This window comes from Mesoplodon densirostris, chromosome 2, assembly GCF_025265405.1.
Source record: "Mesoplodon densirostris isolate mMesDen1 chromosome 2, mMesDen1 primary haplotype, whole genome shotgun sequence".
Taxonomy (NCBI): Eukaryota; Metazoa; Chordata; class Mammalia; order Artiodactyla; family Ziphiidae; genus Mesoplodon; species Mesoplodon densirostris.
In genome coordinates this window covers 173457105-173476703 of record NC_082662.1, presented here as the reverse complement: position 1 = coordinate 173476703, position 19599 = coordinate 173457105, and the positions used below count along the sequence as shown (strand labels likewise).

The window sequence follows — 19599 nt, the reverse complement described above, 5'->3', positions numbered from 1 at the left end:
CAGTGAGACTGGTCTGAGTTTGACTTTCTGCTGTGTGACTTTGGGAATTTACTTAACCTCTCTGAGCCTCAGTTTCCTCATCTAGAAAGTAGAGATAATAATACTGTTATTAGTATACAGAGATCAGCACCGTTCAAGAGAAGTATGATGCCAGTTACGATGTAACGAATCTTTTTCTCCTAGCTGCACTTTAAAAAGGAAAAAGAAACTGGTAGAATTAACATTACTTTTATATTTTACTTAGCTCAACCTGTCTAAAATAGCATCATTCCAATATGTAATCAATAGTAAAACAATTATCAATGCAATACCTTACATTCTTTTTTGTACAGAGTCTTTGAAATACAGTACGTATCTTACACATATAGCACACCTCAGTTTGGACTCATCTCATTTCAAGCCCCATGTTGACTCATGGCTACTATATTGGGCAGCGGCTGCAGATAGAGGTGACTACTGTTATCTTCATTAAATGAGTTAATGCTCAGTGCCCATTTTACAAATGTTCCCTAAAATGTGTGTGCGTGCACATGCGCACACACGTGTAGAGGCAGTGACCAAGGCCTAAACTCTAAGGTGCTCTAAACCGTGTGTCAGGCAGCTCCCACAGAACAGCAAATAGACATTCTCTTCTCTGGAAAAGAAACACTTCAACTTGGAGGAGAGAGGCTCTTGGATGAATTATCCACAGTGTGCTCTTTTATTCCCAAATTCCATCTCCCCAACGCACATTTTGATACTGGCAAAATCGAGTAACCATGGACAATAGCTTTCAATTGGAAAAGAAGCCCTGAAAGCAGCCAGATGGGGAGTCTCAAGGAACTCTGAATGGCTGGGGGGTGGGGAGGAAGAAGAACTTCAGGGAGGAGCTTTGACTCATGAAGTCACTGAGCAGCCCCTCCGCTCCCCCTCAGGCCACCTCCCAGCATCACCGCCCAGACACCAGCAAGTGCACCTGCCAATCGCCCCACTCTTCACTTCCTGGAAAATGCTCCACATTGTAAATCCAGAAGAATGTCATGAGCAGGAGATTGATTTCAAGGTAATTATTCAGGTAGCTTTGTAGCATCTGATTCTCAGGACCCAGAACATAATCAACGTGTCTTTTTTTAAAAAAAAAAAGATGCAGATATTAATAGGTAAACTCTGTCTCTTTGAATACTGGTGCCCCCACCTTCAGCTTCTCCCAACTTTTATAACCAAGAGCTGCCCATCGCCCTGTCATTCATCTAATTCAGTCCATTCTCAATGGAGCGAGGGTGAAGGTTCCAAGCCACCCTTAAGGTAGGAATGAAGAGATTCACCTAATAAGGCCAGACAAATGCATTTTTACATAATATGCAAGATTAATGATAACAAACTCAACCCAATTCACATACTTCATCAAGAAAGACAAGCTAATTATCTGTCAGAGAATTAGCTCCTATTTAAAGGGCATTTTACCTTAATTTGGCAAAAAGAACTAATGGGAACAGTCTCTCCATCCTGATGTATTCTTCTGACTGCTTAAGCACTCAGAAGACTTCAGCACTGCACTAAAACCCCAGGGTTTAAAAAAAGGGGGGAAAGGGGTAGGGGCACAAACACCTCTTAACACCTCACAAAATCTAACTCTCTCTGTTGTTATTCACAAGGCTGTCCCTTTCAAAGCATCTTATCAACAGCAGCAAACTGGGAGTGACTCAGATTTATGAAACAAGGTGGCACTGGCCCTGCCAGATCCTTCACTTCCACAGTAGCTTCTGGTTTTTAATAGTGCTGAATGGGGCCTCGACACTTCCTCACTCTGCGTACCAATGCAGAAGCCGGAGATTTACAGCACACGCCTTAGGGCATGTGTGTTGCACACACAATCGGAATTTGTGCAAAGATCTGTGATGAAAGATAAAGACTTTCGTACAAACCAATAACTTAAGTAGGGCGTTGGAGCTTGTTTTCTGAAGAGAAAAGCAGGAATGAAAAAATGAACGGGGATTAGGGGAGGTGGGAAATAAACCCAAGGGGCCTGGCCCCGAGCGTCCATTCCTCAGTGGAAAAGTAGAGAAGCTCCCAAACAAGGGATTCCCTCCAGAGGTTACAATATCAAAAACTTGGAAACAATCTTAACTTCATGAACAGGCAAATGTGTTAAGTAAAATGTGATACATCCCATAAAATAAGACACGTTATAACATTCAGAGAGAACCTATGATGACTATACAGGAAGCAAAAGTACTTGGAATATAAAGTGAAAATGAATTTCAGTTTCTGTATGAAAAACTCTGCAAAATATGCACAAATATGGGTAAAGAATGCAGAGAATATGTAAAAGTGAAACTAAGCCAGTCAGGGAGATTAGTATGTCATGTAATTTTTCTTTCTAAAATTTTCTTAATAGTCCAACAATGGGTATATAATTGAGTCTTTGCTAACACTTGATTTTATAAGATTTCCTTACATAGAAACAGTATTATTTTCCAGTATGGTGCTGATTCAGAAAAAAGTCCTTATGTAGTTATCTATGCACCCCACTAGAAACACTAGGTTTTTCCAAACCTTTAAACAAAAAATAATCTACCAAGCATCAAAGAGTTGTTTCTACTTAACATTGCACCAGTGGTGATGTCAATTCATTTGACTGTATCTATTACTCATTTATCCCTTGGAGATAAATATATGGTGATGAATTTTTATTGCAGATATATGATATAATTATGGTACATTTGTAATATATGTTAGCTATTATGTGCCTGGCATTGTATACAAATTATCTAATTTAATCCTCAATCCCATGAGAAAATTGTCATTACCCTCCCTATTATGGATAGGAAAACTGAGGTACACCAAACATTTCACTCAACTTCATGCTATTAATAAGTGATGAAGTTAGGATTCAAACTCAGCAGTCTGGTTCTAGAATCTGTGCTGTTAATTTACTATATTCCCTCTGCTAGAAAAGATACAAATTTCTAATAGGAAAGCTGAATACAAATGCAAATCAGAAGTCACTTAATCACCTTGTTACAAAGGGGAAGGGAAAGAAAACATGAAGCAACCTGGCCAAACACTTGGACCCACAAGATTTGCTTATTTAATAACAACTCAAATTCAAACCAAAGGATTATACGCCCACTGGGATTTAAAAGATAATTACTGTACAGAGAGTTAGGAAACATGGCTTCTATGCCAGTTCTGCTACCAGCTACTTATGTGCTCTCGGGTAAGTAATCAGCTTCCATATCTGTAAAATGGGACAGTTGAAACAAATACTCAATAATCTGTCTGAATGAATACTACTTCAAGCACAGGGTTCCCAGGGGTCCATCCTGCTATCCTTCAAGGGTGTTAATCATGCTTTCTCTACCGTCTGTCCCTGCCACACTCCCAGATTACCTGAGCTGTATTTGGAGGCTTAGACTATAGAGAGGAAGAAGAAAGATAAGGAGAGGAAAGCAGAAGATGAAAGCCACAGTTAATAAATAGTTGGATAACATTCTTTTTCACTTATCCCAGAGAATTCACTTTCCCAAAGGTAATGATAACCAACTAGAAATTCTTTCTTCACACACTTGAGGGGGAAAAGAAACCCCATATTTAATATATTATCCACACTAATAGAATGGATAATGATTATAAAACATAAGCAATCAAATACCATTGGATCTTAGAGTCTTTGGGATGTAGTCATACATACCCATCAGACATTCCTTCTTATTCACTAAATATAAGTTCATACCTGTCTTCCTTCTCACTTATCTACTTCCCACTCTAGAAAGGAAGTATATTAATATGGGCAAAAGAAGGAAGCATCATTCTCCTATCCACAGGCTACTAGGAGAAAGCATTCTAAAGTTCTCCACATTGGAAATACATGGAGCAGAAGCCTCAGAGCACTATGCCCAGTCGCTACCAGGTACCAGCTGAGTGACCTTGACAAGTGCCTGGATCTCTCTGAGTCTCAGTCACTCATATGTAGACTGGAATGTCATCATGAGACATAATGGTCTGAGCACAGAGTCCACTCAGACAGCAAACGTTTCATAAATGCTAGAAATAATCGTTGCGGGTTTCAAACATTTGTTTCATTGATTGGTTGCTCTAGTTAAAAGTCTCTGCCATGACCAAAATTTGAAGTTTCCAAAAGCCGTGATATAATTCAGGGTGAGGTCATTGGAAAGCCAGCTCTTCGTTGAGGACACAGTCAGCCACTCTTAGCACTGGAATTTTCAGTTGAGGAGATACAAGAAAATGGGCAGTGGGCTAAGTATCGTAACCAAGGACACCTCGTAGATAAAGCACAAAGTGACCCTAAGGAATGAGATATACAGTGCACTTGTAAATAAACATGTGGCCAGCCTGGAAAGAACTTGGCCTTTGAGATCCTTAGAACTGGGTTTTAATACTTGTTCTGCAACTCACTGGTTAATAATCTGGGGGGAGAAATATTGAATCTCCTCCTCCGATTCCTCTTCTGTAAAACTGGGAATCGAAAACCTCCCTCAACAAGTTGTGCTGAGAGCTAAGTAAGACATGTATGTGACAGCCCAATGCCCAGCGCATAGAAAGCAGTCAATCGCTTTTATTTTTTTCCCCCAAACTATCTGGAAACTAATTTTCTAATTTTGAGGATGATAGGTTGGTCAGACCCAGAGTAGTTATATGTGATTAAATGGTGTTCCACGGTCAGAGTAGAATATCACTTCATGAGAACCATCATAGCGTTCTTAAAAATCTTATCATAAAAATATGCTATTTAGTAAGATTGGAAATACAAGACCCAAGAAACTGTCCTCTATCCCATCAAGGAAGCTCCCCTTAGAAGTCTGTCTCATCTTATTATTTTAAGAGGGACACAAACACGCTGTAATAACTAATGACAGTAATTCACCGTCTTGAAAACTGGAACCCAGGACTTCAGTGCAAGAGCAGGAAGGTGCTGCCTCTGCCTCTGAGAGGACCCTCTGCCCTCACACCGCCCTGCTCCCTCTATACCCCTGTTCCTACTTCCTCTCCCCCCAATCTGTTTTTATTTCCCACTTGCCAGTAGAAACAGCTGGTGATATTTAGCCCAGGAGTAGTGGACCCTGGGGCCACGATGCAAAGAATGGGGGAGTATTTCTCCCATAGAATAAGCATCAAGTAGTAAAGCACTGGACAGTCATGTTCTGCCACAGAGTGGTGACAGCCTCCTTACCCAGGGACACAAAATAAAATCACTTGAGCTCACATCATAACGGGAGAAGCGTACGCTCCTCAAGGGGAGGACAGCCTGACACTGCCCCCTGGATCAGGCAGCTTCATCTATTTACTTGATTGAGAATTGGGCAACAGATGCCTGACGGGGGTCCACCGGGTGGGAAGACAAAGAAAACCAAACCCTCTGTTAGGAAGAGTTTAGCTTTGTTTTGCTTTCCATGAAATTCCAGTCTTAGGGGGGCAAAACACACGATGAGGGGGCCCTCACCACAAATAAAGCATTAAGGCGAGATGGATAATGTGATGAACCTGCAAACCTTTTCTTCCTGATAGTGATTTTGCCCTTTGCCAGAGGCGGAGCACGGGGTAATAGCCTTTATCTTATATGAAAAGACCAAGCTGCACAGCTCATTTCTTTATCCAAAAGCATAGGCTCAAGTTTCCTTTTCCTTTAAGTTCCATAAAATATGGGTCTTGTTGGGGCAGGGGGAGTGGTATATATATATATATATTCCCCCCAACTTTTAAGTAATAATAGATGATACAGGCAATAGGCTGAGAGAAAAAGGATGCTAAGACCTTCCTCTTAGCTTAGGATGAAAATATCTAGAGTCAAAGACTTCATAATTAGAAAGGACACTACATCAACATGAATATAAAATGTATATTTTGAAATGTTCTACAATAAAATTCAGGCTGTGGTTCATACTTATTCTTTTCTCTTCCCTCCCATTTTTCTGAATTAGTAAGGTTATATGATATTAATATAGAGTATATAGTACATGGATACATAATAGCCACAGAAAATTTGCCCAAGAGAAACCCACATGGTTTAGGGGAAATAGCACAGGCTTCGAAATGACAGACACTCGTGTTTTCATTCCAGCCCTGTCCCTGAGAGTGGTTTTTAATTGTACTCTCAAACTCTTTTTTTTTCCTAAGCTAGCCAAAACCTTGTCTTTGAAATACCATTTACAGTGTTTGTTTGCTTAGCATGTCCTCTTTTCATAGAGAGCATGCAGGGAAAAATAAACACAGGTCTTGTCTCTATCAGCAACATGTCCCAAATTAGTGAGGTTCAAATTACAAAGTTCCACTCCAATGCACAGAGGAGGCCTGTCAGCCCTGAGCTTCTTGAGGCAGAGACAGAATGTATGTTTCCTTTTCCATTAAAAAACCAACAAATAAAAAATAAAATTCTGTTCGGATCAAGACTTCAGAAAGAAATTCTGTTTGCCCACACGATGTGCTTAGAAAAGGCCAGACTCTATCTTGAAAGGGAAAAAGGAAGAAGAAAAAAGCCAAAGGCCACACAAACATGTACTTCCCAGGAGAATGATATTTCCTAAAGATAAACTGCTCCCTAAACAAGATTGTATAGCAGTAGAGGCTGAAGAATCCGAACAGGTACATGATCTTCAAGGTGGAAAGAATTTGGAATACTAGCCTGGTCCATATATATGCTCTCATTCTAACATTTAGAGTATCAGAGTTATGATGGCAGATGCCTCAGCCTGAAGACCAGTGCCTAGCACATAGAAGGCATTCAGTAATATTTGTTGAAAAAAAATGAATGAATCTCCTGTACCCACAAGGCTGTACATCTGTGGAACCCAACAGACCCAAAAGTCCCTAGAAACCTGAAACACTTGGGTACAGGGGCTCATTTTGATAAATGTTTTCCAGCTCTTCCTGAAACCATTAAATTCCCTAGAAGATGGGATTAACATCATTAACATTTGTCTCATATGTCTATGATCCAGTTAAATATCAGGACCATGAGTCTGCTGGTTTCAAAAGACTTAGGTCCTGGGCTTCCCTGGTGGTGCAGTGGTTGAGAGTCCGCTTGCCGATTCAGGGGACACGGGTTCGTGCCCCGGTCCAGGAAGATCCCATATGCTGCGGAGCGGCTAGGTCCGTGAGCCATGGCCGCTGAGCCTGCGCATCCGGAGCCTGTGCTCCGCAACGGGAGAGGCCACAACAGTGAAAAAAAGACTTAGGTCCTTATACTTCTGGACTGAAATCTCAAAATTCAAGAAAAAAGGTAGCAATACTCAAAATGATTGATTAAATATATTAGCTTACTTTGTATGCTATACAATAGATACTGTTATCATTAGATAATAATACACGCACACACACATGATCAACATATCAACCTGGCAAGACCTATTTTTTGCACTAAGGCTCTGAAATTAATCATGCATGTGACCTTGGATGAGCCATAAACCTCTCTAGGCCCCAATTCTGTAACTGCATAATGAGAAGACTGGACGAGATGGATGGTTCCCAAAGTTCGCTGCACATTAGAACCACCTGGGAGCTTTTGTTTGTTTGTTTGTTTTGTTTTGTTTTTGTTTTTGTTTTTGTTTTTGTGGTATGCGGGCCTCTCACTGTTGTGGCCTCTCCCGTTGCGGAGCACAGGCTCCGGATGCGCAGGATCAGCGGCCATGGCTCATGGGCCCAGCCGCTCCGCGGCATGTGGGATCTTCCCGGACCGGGGCCCAAACCCGTGTTCCCTGCATCGGCAGGCGGACTCTCAACCACTGCGCCACCAGGGAAGCCCCACCTGGGAGCTTTTAAAAGTCTTGATGTTCCTGCTGGACCCCAGACCAGTTTAATAAGAATCTCTGGAAGTGGGAACTGAGCATCCCAGGTTTTAAATTGCCCCAGGTGATTCCAAGGAACAGCCTTCAGTGAAGACTCTTGGACTAGGTGACCTCTAAGGCCCCTTCCTATTCTAAAACCTGAGGTACCTGAGTTCAGAAGAGGTGACATGACCTCTCCTGGGATTAGAATTTCTGCCCCTTGTGTGCCGTGTACCTTTATCTACCTACTAGAATTAAATTGCCTAGGGACGGGACTTCCCTGGTGGTCCAGTGGTTAAGACTTCACCTTCCGATGCAGGGGGTGCAGGTTCAATCCCTGGTTGGGGAGCTAAGATCCCACATGCCTTGTGGCCAAAAAACCAAAACATAAAACAGAAGCAACACTGTGACACATTCAATAAAGACTTTAAAAGTGGTCCATATCAAGAAAAAAAAAAATCTTTAAAAAAACAATCGCCTAGGGACTACAAAGCAACACATTTCTATGCCCATACTCCTCCTCAGCAATGCTGAGCCAGGGAGAGCCTGGCTGCCCTTCACTGGGATGAAGGAAGCAGGGGCAGCTCCTGGTCAGAGGCACACGCCAGCTCCTGAGAGCACAGGCACCACAAGGCTGCGTGGTAGAGAGTGTTTCTGCTCCTGTGATTTTGCCAAATCTCCCTTCCTCTACCCGGCTTTTTCTCATCTAAAAGCATCATCTACCGCTGCTAGGAGAGGAGTTTCTTGAACTTGTCCTTGAGAAGCCAGATGGTTAACTTAACTGATCTGAATGGTTGAGGACAAGTGGTTCCTACTTAACATGCGCCCTAGTGCTGTGCTCAGAACAAGGGCCCATTCCCCTCCCGCCCCCCCACCCAGTCTTATGGAAGAAGTTCTGAAAGGCCATGGCGGGTAGGAGAGCAGAGCCCAGGGACCTGATTTACTGAGATCGATCTACATGCCAGACACTCTATTTACATTGTCTGAGTTCATCCTTGATGTTGGAATTATCCCTGTTGTACATTGAAGAGAAACGGGCTCAGAGGGGTAACCTGAGTTGCCTAAGGACACCTCTAGCTGGTCAGCCGAAAAAGCCTCGATTGGAGCTCAGGTGTATGTGAGCTAAACGCCACTCTGCTGAACACACAGTGAACAGGGAACAGCTTTTCAGTTTCAGTTAGGAAGCAGAATAGTACATCCAAAAGCTTAGAGAGGGTATAGGCAAATGTGAACCAATTCAGGGGAGGGTTCAAGACTTAAAGACATGAGAGGGTCTTTCAATGCATTTCCTCCTTTTCCCTCCACCTTCCATCTCATCACAACTCAAAGCTCTGAGAACTTTTCAAGATGAAGCACACTCCCGCTCCTCCCACCTCCCCTTTTATAGTCAGACTACAATCCTTATTCCAAAAATAAATCAGCCTGATGAGAGGCCAGAAAAAGCAACGCTTAATAGCTTTATACTTTCATTATTTAGTTATGGGACATTCGTTGGACAGATTTATCATCACGTTTTTATAAACTCCCCTACAAATAAATAATTCGAGGATATGCCCAAATTACTCTGGCCTCCTGACCCAACACGTCTTTGTAATTACTTGGCACTCCAACTGTATGCTACTTAAATTAGGTAACAGTCACCAAGTTATTTTTAAGCCCTAGCAACACCACACACACACACACACACACACACACACACACACACACACACACAGCTATACCTAGCTTGTTATCTGCACTCCTTTGGAAGAGGAGCTAAAATTGCACTTTTACTGATACCATCATTTCTGTTCGACCAACAGTAATCATATTAAGCTACAGGTACTGAGTGTTCACCCTGTATGAGGAACTGTTCTAGACACTTTGTACCCATTAATTCATTTAATATCTAAACTACCACCATGAGACAGCTCCTGTTATATCCTTTTTGGTAAATGAAGAAAGCAAGGAAGTAAGTGAAGTAGCCATCAGTCAAGGGCACAGAGCTAGTAAGGGGCGAGCCAAGACTAGAGCCCAGACAGGCTGGATCCCCAGTCCTGCCTGAATCTCTCCACCATTTGCTATAAGGCTAATATTCAGCCTGTTTGGATATTCAACAGAAGCTCAGAATAACACATTTGTGAGTATATATTATGCCCTTATTCCACCTGTTTAAAAAAAAAATCCTCCTAACATCCCTGCCAGACAAGAGGAAGACTTTTGTTCCCCTCACAAAACAAAGCAGGAAAGAGAAAGAATATTTCCCCAGGGTCTCTGATTTCTGAGCAGAGACCTTCACCTTGTCATCAGACTCAGCACTGCCTACAAGTGTCTACTTCAGAGCCCTTTTTGACTATGGGAACATGCGCCATCTATGTTGCTCATTTCAGGAGCTGCGAAGGAAAGTTTTCTAGCGTAAGAAGCTCACTCTCTCTGTCATGGAATCTTCCCCACACATCAGCCTCCTGAACTGATGCTCACTCTTCTCCCTCCCTCCCCCCAATAAATGTCTCTGATACAGAGGCAGGCCTGCTGGAGGATGAAGCAATCAGTCACTCTTTGTTTTGTGACAGCACAGAGCAAGTACAGGCACGGGCCCTGACAGACCCTCGTGGAAGAGGAGCACTAGAGACCCCCAAGGAGGTGCCTGGAAACCTCCCACTCTGGGGGGGTGGGGGTTGACGCTTCTCCATAGACCTGAGAGCCAGTTAGTCAGAGTGGAATTTCAAGCTGGAAAATCTCTCAACAATGGGCACATGACACCAGGGTTTAGGAGTGAAAATGCTGTCCATACTATACGATACAATATTCCCAGCCTTCTTAATTTGAAAATATTAAGTTTAAACCTGAAACATATTGAAATACAGTCAAATATTGTCTGTACTCTAAAATCTTTCAACAACCAAGAAAAGAAGAGACAGCAAATAGGGAAAGTGTTAATAATTGTTTAATCTGGGTACTAGGTATATGGGTGCCCATGATACGCTTTTCTATGTTTCTCTATATTTGAAATACTTCATAATAACAATGTTAAAGGCATAGACTGTCTTTAAAGAGGAGGTGATAGTAGACTATCCTTTCCTACATAGGTAAAGGACAAATTATTTCCCTGAACACAGCCTTGATAAAAAGAAAGGGAGCCTTATAAACATCATAGCAAAGATGGTAGCTCTCATTCTGAAAAACCCAGAACTGTCTAGCCTCCTTATTGAGTTGGGTGAGTAATCACATTAAGCCTCAACTTTGTGTAAAACAGCTTGTAATTCTTTCAAAGACTTTGCAGGTCTCTAAATATTTATTCATTTGGATCAATTTTTGCCAGGTTGAATAGAAGCACAGGTCTGATGCCATTTATTCTTCGGAAGATGAGAATAAAACACAGATTCAGACATAGGTCACAACAGGGACGGGACTGTAAATTAGAATAGTAACTTAATCCCAGGGGCTTCTGCGCCTCTGATCAGTTTCTTCCCAACCTGACACAGCATTACTAAAATGGTATCTGAGCAGCCGCTCTACTTGACAGGCAGCACCAAAAATGGAGAACATGGCATTGAAAGAGGGGGACATAAAACTTGGACAGGGAGGGTAGCAACCGGTGTTTACAAACATAAACCAGAGAATCAGATGGGTCAGCCATAAATTACCCGAGATTATACTGAAATCTCTGAAAATAAATTAATGAAGCCTTAGAAGTTTCGACCTTCGATTCTAACTACCCCCACCCCATATCTACCCTTCAAAACTCACTCATTCCAAAATGGTACCACCACCACTCCTGCTAAAATAAAATCTTACATCACTAATGGAGGGGGTTACTAAAATAAACCTCAGCAGAGAAGCCAGACCAGAATGGTCTGCTTGACCCACTCAAGAACCTAGGAGAAGTTGCTGGCTATGCCTTCTGAGAGACGCCCACCCCACTTTTCACCTCAGTGGTGCTATGGTATTAACCTTTGGTTTACCCAGATGAAAGGGTAGCTAGGGGCATTCGAATATCAATCTCTTTCCCTTCCTTCCCATCGTGGTCCCAATTTTAGGCCATTCCCCCAAAAGAGACCAAAATAATAATGACAAAAATAATAAAGTAGATTACTGACCCTTTTGCTCCTGAACTACATATATTCAACAAAATTCCCAGATATTTGAAGAAAGAGCCCCCCAAACTACAAATAATCCAACCTCTACCACCAGTGCGTCTTCCAGGTCGACCGCCGCTGTGTCTCACCAACCCGAAAATGATGAGTCCTCACAGCGGCCTCCCAGGCACCCAGTGGTGATGTCAGCAGCATGTCCAGCCCCGCCCCATTGAGGCAATCTTCCTCACTGACACTGAGGAACAAGTGCGGGCTGCCCAAGCTCTCAGCTGCATCCACCGGAGAGGGGGAAAGGAACCCCACTTTGATCAGTAACACCTAGGAGATTCATTGCCCAGTGATTGACAAGCCACACTCATACACAGCAATGCCCACTGCAAAGTAGAGGGTAGAATCTCCACCTCTTCCTAATCACCCTATGTTCATGTCCAGGGTCATCTTCATGTGGATTATTTGATGCCTGTCCTCAGGTCATACAGACACAAAAGGTCTGCTTTCCCTCAATGACATCTACTCTACATGAGCAAGAGACCACCCTCAAGATCATTGCATTGGTTCTCCCCTTCTTGGCTCCCCAAGACAAACTATTACAAATGGGAAGTTTGTAGACTGTATTTTCTCATCCAAAAAAGATGAGACAAGCCAAGATCACGGGGACAGAACGCTAGCTGGGTAAACCTACTGGGAATCACTCAAAGTCAGCCAAACAAGAATACAAAACAATAAAAATACAGGGGTACACAGAGGAAATCTGAGCATATCTGTAACCCCAAGAAAACCCATCAGCAGCAACAAAAAAAAAATACCTGGGAGCTGCTGGGAACTCTCTGGATGCAACTTCCATAATGTTCTCCTTTTCCTGAGGGCCCACCAGCCCAAGGAAAGCCATACCTTTGTGCTAGCTGAGCCCAACAAGAGCAGGTTCGAGGGCAGTAAAGGTGAGCAGAGGGGATGAGGTCAAAGACATTCAGAACTGTATTTCTAAGAACACTGCTTAACAAAAGGCAGAATGCACCATTGGGAAGACAAGAAGAAGAATGGCAGAGCTGGCCCACAGAGGCAAAACTACTAACTTGCTCAGCCCAATGGCCTGTTGCAATTTAAATATGCAAGGTGTTCAAGGGAACCCAGCGACGTCTTTGGTCCACACACAGCACGAGACTGGCTGGTGATGTGGCCCAGACTGTATGCCTTGACTCAACACACTTGGGAAGAGAAGAAATAAGATGCCTGTCTCTCACTACCACCACTACCCCCTGACAGAAGACACCGAAGATGAAGCGTGGTGTGCAGTGCCCCAAAGGATGGCATCCAAGGGCAAAGAAGCACACCTGGGTTGGATACAGGATGTGGGCTCCACTACTAGGTTATGCAATGCTGTGTGGAAAGAGCCCAGAGACCAGGGAGCAATTAATTCCTGCTGCCAGGGCTCAGCGACACTGACCTGCCAGTTATTCTGTGCTCAGTGGGGCAAGTGACCCGCCACCCCATCTTGGGAGGAGCCATGATGCCAACGGTCGTCAGGTGACGCCAGAAGGAACGATGGGGGGATGGGGAGTATTTCATAAAAATGACTCTGTCCCTTGAAGCTTTGGCAGAGGAACGGATGTTTGGGGTGAACTTATACTTTCTGAGGGACCTTCGAATAAGGCTCTCTGCCCTTCCTGAAGGTCACTTTCAGAGTGGTGAGAAAGAGGAAGCACTTCCCACAAAAAAACTGGTACCTGGAGGTTTACTTGTAGTTCACCACAGTTGCGGTTTCCTCTGTTCCATCAACTTTGATTAAGTCTGAGAGACAAGAACTTTCCAGCCAGTTTGACTGGACTAGAACTACCAGACCAGGCATGACTGGAGATGCCATCTGGTGTCATAAAGCCCCTTTAGAGAAAGAGGAGAAAACGGTCTCCAAGAGGGGAAATGACTTGCACAATGCAAATGAGAAGGTGAATCGAGACCAGAGCCCAAATCTTCTGGCTTTCAGTTCCAGGCTGCTGGGTTTCTCTCCCAACCCCAAAATAATTGACAGGGCTCGGAAGGGAAGACAAGAAGAAGAAAGGCAATTCTGTTTTGTTTTGTTTTTTTGCAGGAGGATGCTGTTACTTCTAAGAGAAAACCCAGAGTGACCGCAGGCTTACCAGGACTGCACTCGGGAAGGGGGTGGGGGCATTACCTTTCAACACCAGAGGTTCTTTGCCTTCTCTCTTCAGGGACTCGAGAACTACATGCAGTGGCTGGGAGGGCATCACTCGGCTCGGTTCATTGGTATTCTCATCATAAACTATAATTTCTTTGGAAAAGATCCTCTTGAAAGAGTCCTTGCCTTCCCTACAGGAAATCAAGTCTAAGACAGTGATCTTGCCCTGCTGCAGTCTCCGCCGGCTGATCTTATCGGCACAGTTGATGTGGACAGCTCCTTGGATGTGACTCTTGTTGTACTCCATGAAGGGCCGGCAATCAATGATGACAGGGCCCTGGCTCGGCAGGTGACTCTTGCTGCATTTGGTCATCTTCTTTGCCAAGTCATTGGGGTAGATTATTTTGATGCTGGCTAGCTGCTTGGGGGTTCCCGACACAGGGCTGCCCACCCCACCTGATGGACTTAGAGAGCCTGCGTTCTCGCTGTTGTTGACCATCTGGTTGGCCGGGCAGGTGGTAGAGCTTCCAATGGTGGTGGTGGTGGTGGTGCCGGCGGGAACGGCTTGGGTTGGGGCCTGATTGTCCTTGTCGTAGGTTGCCACAGTGCAGCAGCTGGCACTGCTGCATCCACAATTCAGGGAGCGGGCAGAGCCGCTGGATGAGGGCATATACGTCAGATTCGCAGCCTTTAGGGACACAACGGTGGTGGCGATGACAGGAGGGTGGCTGGTCCTGCCAGGGGCGGCAGAGCCAAGGTAGCTAGAGTCTAAACAAAGGTTGAGATCCTGAGGTCGTACAGGCCTAGACAGTGCCACCACTACCCTGTCGTCTAAAGGAGACGGAGGCATGAGGAGGCTGAGAACTGGCAATTCAAGAAGAACTCAAGACAGTCTGTAAAGAAGGGGAGGGGGGAGAGAAAGAATAAAGTCATGTAACACACAAGGCAGTCGAACCCAATCCCTAGGAAGGGGCTTTGCATCCCTCTGAGCAAAGTCGTCCTAAGGGCCCTTTATCCTGTCACTCTCAAAGCCTGAAGCTCCTTGCTATGGATTCAGAGAGGAGGCAAACCTGAGGACCCCCCAGTTCTTGCTATAAGTCTCAGGTTAGGTGTAAAGTCTATGCACATGTTGATGCACAACCTGTCACGGACCCGCATCCAAATTCAGCCTGAGAAAAGGTAAAAGCACAAAGAATTAGAAAAGCCGAAGACAGAAGGGAAGGCTCTTAAGAGGCAACTCTTCTGGGCCTCATCTCCTGGGCAGAAGTATAATGCAACCGTCTGAGAAAGACCCATGCGTCCACCCGTGCGTACTTTCCATGTAATTCCTTCACCCACTGCAAAGGCAAAGGAATGACCAAGAGTGCTGGCATGGCTCACGGGAATATACGGCAGCTAAATATACATCAGGGGCGGATGTCAACTTTCTGCACGTCAAAATGAAAGCATCCCCCTAAGTGAATCTCTTTAACTGCCAGCTATTCTTACTTTCCATTCTACTGAGTCCTTTGAAAAGCACAACAAAGTCATATTAAAACCTCCCATGTTTCCAATTAGCCTCTTATAAAGTAATCTGCATTTCCTCTTTCATCACAAACTAGTCTCCTAGAATGAAGCCTCAAGCCAAGGAGCCAGGTGTGGAAACCCCAACTCTGGCAGATCCATCCCTTGGATGGCTCCCTTGCTGCACCACCCCTCCACTTCTGCCTTTAAGAAAAGGACCACTTCAACTCTCCTCCCTCCTTCTTTCCCCACAGGCACATCCTAGAGATCTTCTCAATGGGAGGCAGACGCTATGCATCATCTTTCAATCCCACACAGATATCCCCCCTCTTCAAGAGGATGGATTCATTAAGAAGACTTCCCAATGAGCCCGTCCTTGTGGGAAGTAAAGAGTTGCTCAGGGGTCTACCTCCTGTCTCATGAGAGGGCGCGTGCAAAGGGACAGTTGCTTCCTCCCCGTAGGCACGGGGCACTCCACACCCAGGCTCTGATGGTTCCTCTCCTATTAGACATACACACAGAAAAGAACCCAAACCCCATGCAAGAGTAGCTCATCTAAACGAACTTTAAGAGCTGTCTGGGAAAATGTCATCGAACATCCCTCTACACAGGACTGTCACCCCTCTCTGACACAGAGCCAAAGTGTCACAGGCAGAATCCACACGTTCACACACACAGGGGCACGCACCTATCACATCCACAGATCGCCACCGACTCAGCTTTCTCTCACCACTTTTGGATGGACAAGAAGGATCCAACCCCTTTTCTCCCCCCTTCCTCTTTTCTTCCCTCCCTTCTTCCCTCCCTTGCCCTCCCTCCCTCCCTCCCTCCTTCCCTCCCTCCCTCCCTCCCTCCCTTGCGTAGTATTTTTTGAAGAGCAAGTACTATTCCAGAAGCTATAACTGTTTCCCAGCTGGACCAAGCAGTGAAAGTCTTTGCTATTGTGTTACCTGGTAGGGTACTTCCCAGGATCAACAGTCCATTTCCCTTGAAAGGGACGCATGAGCGTGTTCACGGAGACACAAGCTGGGACCCCCACCTCCACACGGAGTGCGCGGCGCACACACACTCTCTCTCACACACACGCGCGGAGTGTATAAGGAGATCTGCATCCCTGCAGCAGAGGGTCGGGCGTAAATATATATTGCCCGTGAAACCATCCAGACTAGCCTAGGAAACCTCCCAGAGAAATACTGAGCTATCCCCTCTCCCTCGCTAGTCGTCCTCCACCTCTAGTCAGGGGCTGGAAAGAAAACGAAGTGGTTAGAGAATGCTCCTTCCCCACTCCTGGGGAACTTAACATCCCCCTTCGCAACATAGCGCACTAACAAGTCCCTGGCATTTAAAACTGCCGCAAAGCGTCCCAACAAACCTCATTTTTTCCTCGCCCCCAATCTAAGTAGACTGCAGAGAGAGTAAACGCACAGGGCAGCGTGAGCCAACAGCCGGAACCCTTTAACCTCACCTGCTGTGGCTCTTCCGTGAGCATCGCAACACACACACCACACACACACACACACACTCACGCACATACTCACTCACACTCACACCGCCTTACACTCCCGGGCTCTCAGGAGTAGCCACGGTGACTTCCACTTACTTCATAAATAAGTGTAACCCTCCACTATCTGGCGCTCCGCTTCGGCTGTGGATTCGCACATTCAGCCCTCATTCACTTGGCTTCATTGATCTCCAGCAGCAACATAGTTACTTTCTCTTTTGCTACACTGTAAATGTAAGGTTCTGAGGGGGCGGGCCGGCTGCCGACCGACGGCGCGTTGGACCAATAGAAATCCAGAGAAAGCTAACCGCTACTTCGCAGCAGCTCGCGGCCAATGGGTGGCTGGAGAGGGCGGAGCCAGGGCGTGGCCTTGCCTCCTTAAGGAGGGTTTATCCGACGCCGCTTTGGGTCCACAGTGTTATAACACGGGCGGTGATGTCATTGGCAACCAATCAAAAACTTAAAAGGGCCAACAGGGGCCCGCGCGGAGCAGCTGCTCTCTATTTACATGTAAACCGAACCGGCAGGATGCAGTTAACCCTTTCCGGAGCTGGATTGTCAATGGGCTGGACTCGCCGCTCCAGCTAAAACTGGCTCTGCCCACTTGGCGGGATCCCCCTAAGTCCCCTCATCCCGGGACAGACCACGCTATTTCTTTTCCCTTCTTACTCTGGACGGATGATCAAACGTGTTGGAGTAACTTTCTACAGGCAAGTGGCAACGAGAATGATCACTCTCCCCAGCGGGAAAAACAGGTTCTCCGAGTCGCTCGACGTGACTTGATAAACCCAAGATTCACAGATGTCGCCGAGCCACCCGCGCGGGGGGATGCATGCGAGCACGCGGCCAGGGGCGTCGCTTCTTCTCCAGTCCGCGGCTTGGGGCCACGCGCTGGGGGCCTGGGCTCTGGGGCGTCTGGCGAGCCGGCCGGCCGCCCACGGGCAGTGAGGCCCTCCAGCCTCGTCGCGGCCCGAGTCCTCCGGGGCCACCCCCTCGGCCCCGCGCCGCCAGGAAGCGTCGGCCGCCCGCCCGCAGATGTCGCTGCCCCTCCGGCTGCCCTACTGCTACCCGGCGCGGAGGTGGCGCGGCGCCCTCTGGCTCTCCTACATCTGCGCCCCGGTCACGCCCCCGCTTTCCCCGCCTGCCTACCAGGGCTCCACCCGTAGCACGAAGGCAGGGCTGCGGAGGGCTGCTTGGAGGCGGCGGCCTGGACCCGGGCCAGAAGCTACGGGGGGCGCGCCCCGAGGGGCGGCACAGGAGCCACCCCCTAGGCCGGGCGTCCCGGGGCCTGCAGCGCGTCTGCCCCGCCACCCAGGCCTGGCCCTCTGCCCGCCCGCGCCCCCTCTCCCACCCCGCCTGCAGGGTCTCCGCGCCCCGCTCCTCAGAGCCGCGCGCCACCGGCCCGCAGCCCGCCTTCCCCGCGCGCCTCGGCAGTTACCGGCCACCGCGTAGGGCCCCAGCGAGCCGAGGACCGCCTGCCCGGAGCTTCTGGAACAGCCGCGGCTGGCGGAAAGGAGCCGGAGCTGAGTAAATAACCGACTGAGTGTGGCCGGCGGAGCGTCGTGAAGGCGGCGCTCCCCTCTTGGTTCTCGCGACTTTCGCCGGAGTGGTCGCCGTCTGAGGCGCGCGGCAGAAGAGGGGATTGGACTCGGGGGAGAGGGGGTGGGAGGATGGCGAGCCTGCCTGTGCATCATCAGGAAAATATCAGGGAAACTGCGGGAAAGTCTTGGGGTACGAAAAGAAGTGGAGATGAGATGAACTGCAGAGAGTTTGCATCAAGGAACCCTAAAGAAATAGAGCTTTTTTTTTTTCCTTTTCCCCCCTCTCCTGTCTCAGAGAGCGCTAGAGAATATTTTGACTATGATTTCTTCTTACCAGATTGAAGGTGTTTAGAGACATACTTCAGGATCCAAGCCTAATAAGCAAGCTAAGTGGCAGTGACATATTCATGTCATTGGCTTTAAGTGCAGATCTGAAATCTGAAGATGCCAAACCTTGGCCGGCTGACCAGCTATGCTCAATGAGCTGAGAGATCCCTTTGGGTACCTCTGGGGATATATATATATTCTCATCTTCCCATATATGCATAGACACACAGTCCGGGTTTCACGACAGTGTTTCAGACTGAAGTAAATGCATGCAATCATCTTAAACAGGAAAGCATTTTTGTTGCCCCACGCCCCCCGACTCACACACCAACACATATAGACATTACCCCTTAATGATAACTAATGAGTGGTTAAGGTACACCATTTGATCCTTACACCTTTGGGGATCAGCAGGTCCTGGCCAAGAAAGGTGGGTTCTGGATAATTTCCACAGAAATCAGAAAAGAACTTCCCAGAGGCTCTAACCCTGGATCTATTTGGAACTTTAATAGCTTGCCTTTTCCTATCCATAGATAAGTATTGAAAAAAATATTCACTAACTCAAGGTTGGAGAGTTCTGGTTATAAGTCCTGATTCTGACTCTCTTCTCTTGTATCTGTTCATCCAGAGTCACTGTATTTATTTATATATAAAATAGTAAGACCCCAGCTCAGAAGAAAAAGGAAAAAGTTCTGGTGCAAGCACTCAGGGGAGAAAAAAAGGATCCTCTGCAGATAAAGGGCATTCAGTAAAA

The 19599-nt window shown here is 46.3% G+C and overlaps 1 protein-coding gene across 2 annotated transcripts in view; it reads right to left on the bottom strand.

Annotated features, from left to right (window-relative positions):
* DUSP10 (dual specificity phosphatase 10) overlaps nucleotides 1-18504 on the bottom strand; it is a 40891-nt gene extending 22387 nt beyond the window's left edge. Inside the window, exons 1-2 of one of the 2 annotated variants that reach the window (XM_060091417.1) lie at nucleotides 18416-18504; nucleotides 14010-14866 (exon numbers count right to left, since the gene is read on the bottom strand). In XM_060091417.1, coding sequence (XP_059947400.1) covers nucleotides 14010-14823 — 814 coding nt within the window. In that variant the 5' untranslated portion in view covers nucleotides 14824-14866; nucleotides 18416-18504. Of the gene's footprint in view, nucleotides 1-14009; nucleotides 14867-17076; nucleotides 17189-18415 lie in introns of those variants that run through there. The other variant, XM_060091416.1, reaches the window with a different exon arrangement.
* Nucleotides 18505-19599: the final 1095 nt, after the last annotated feature.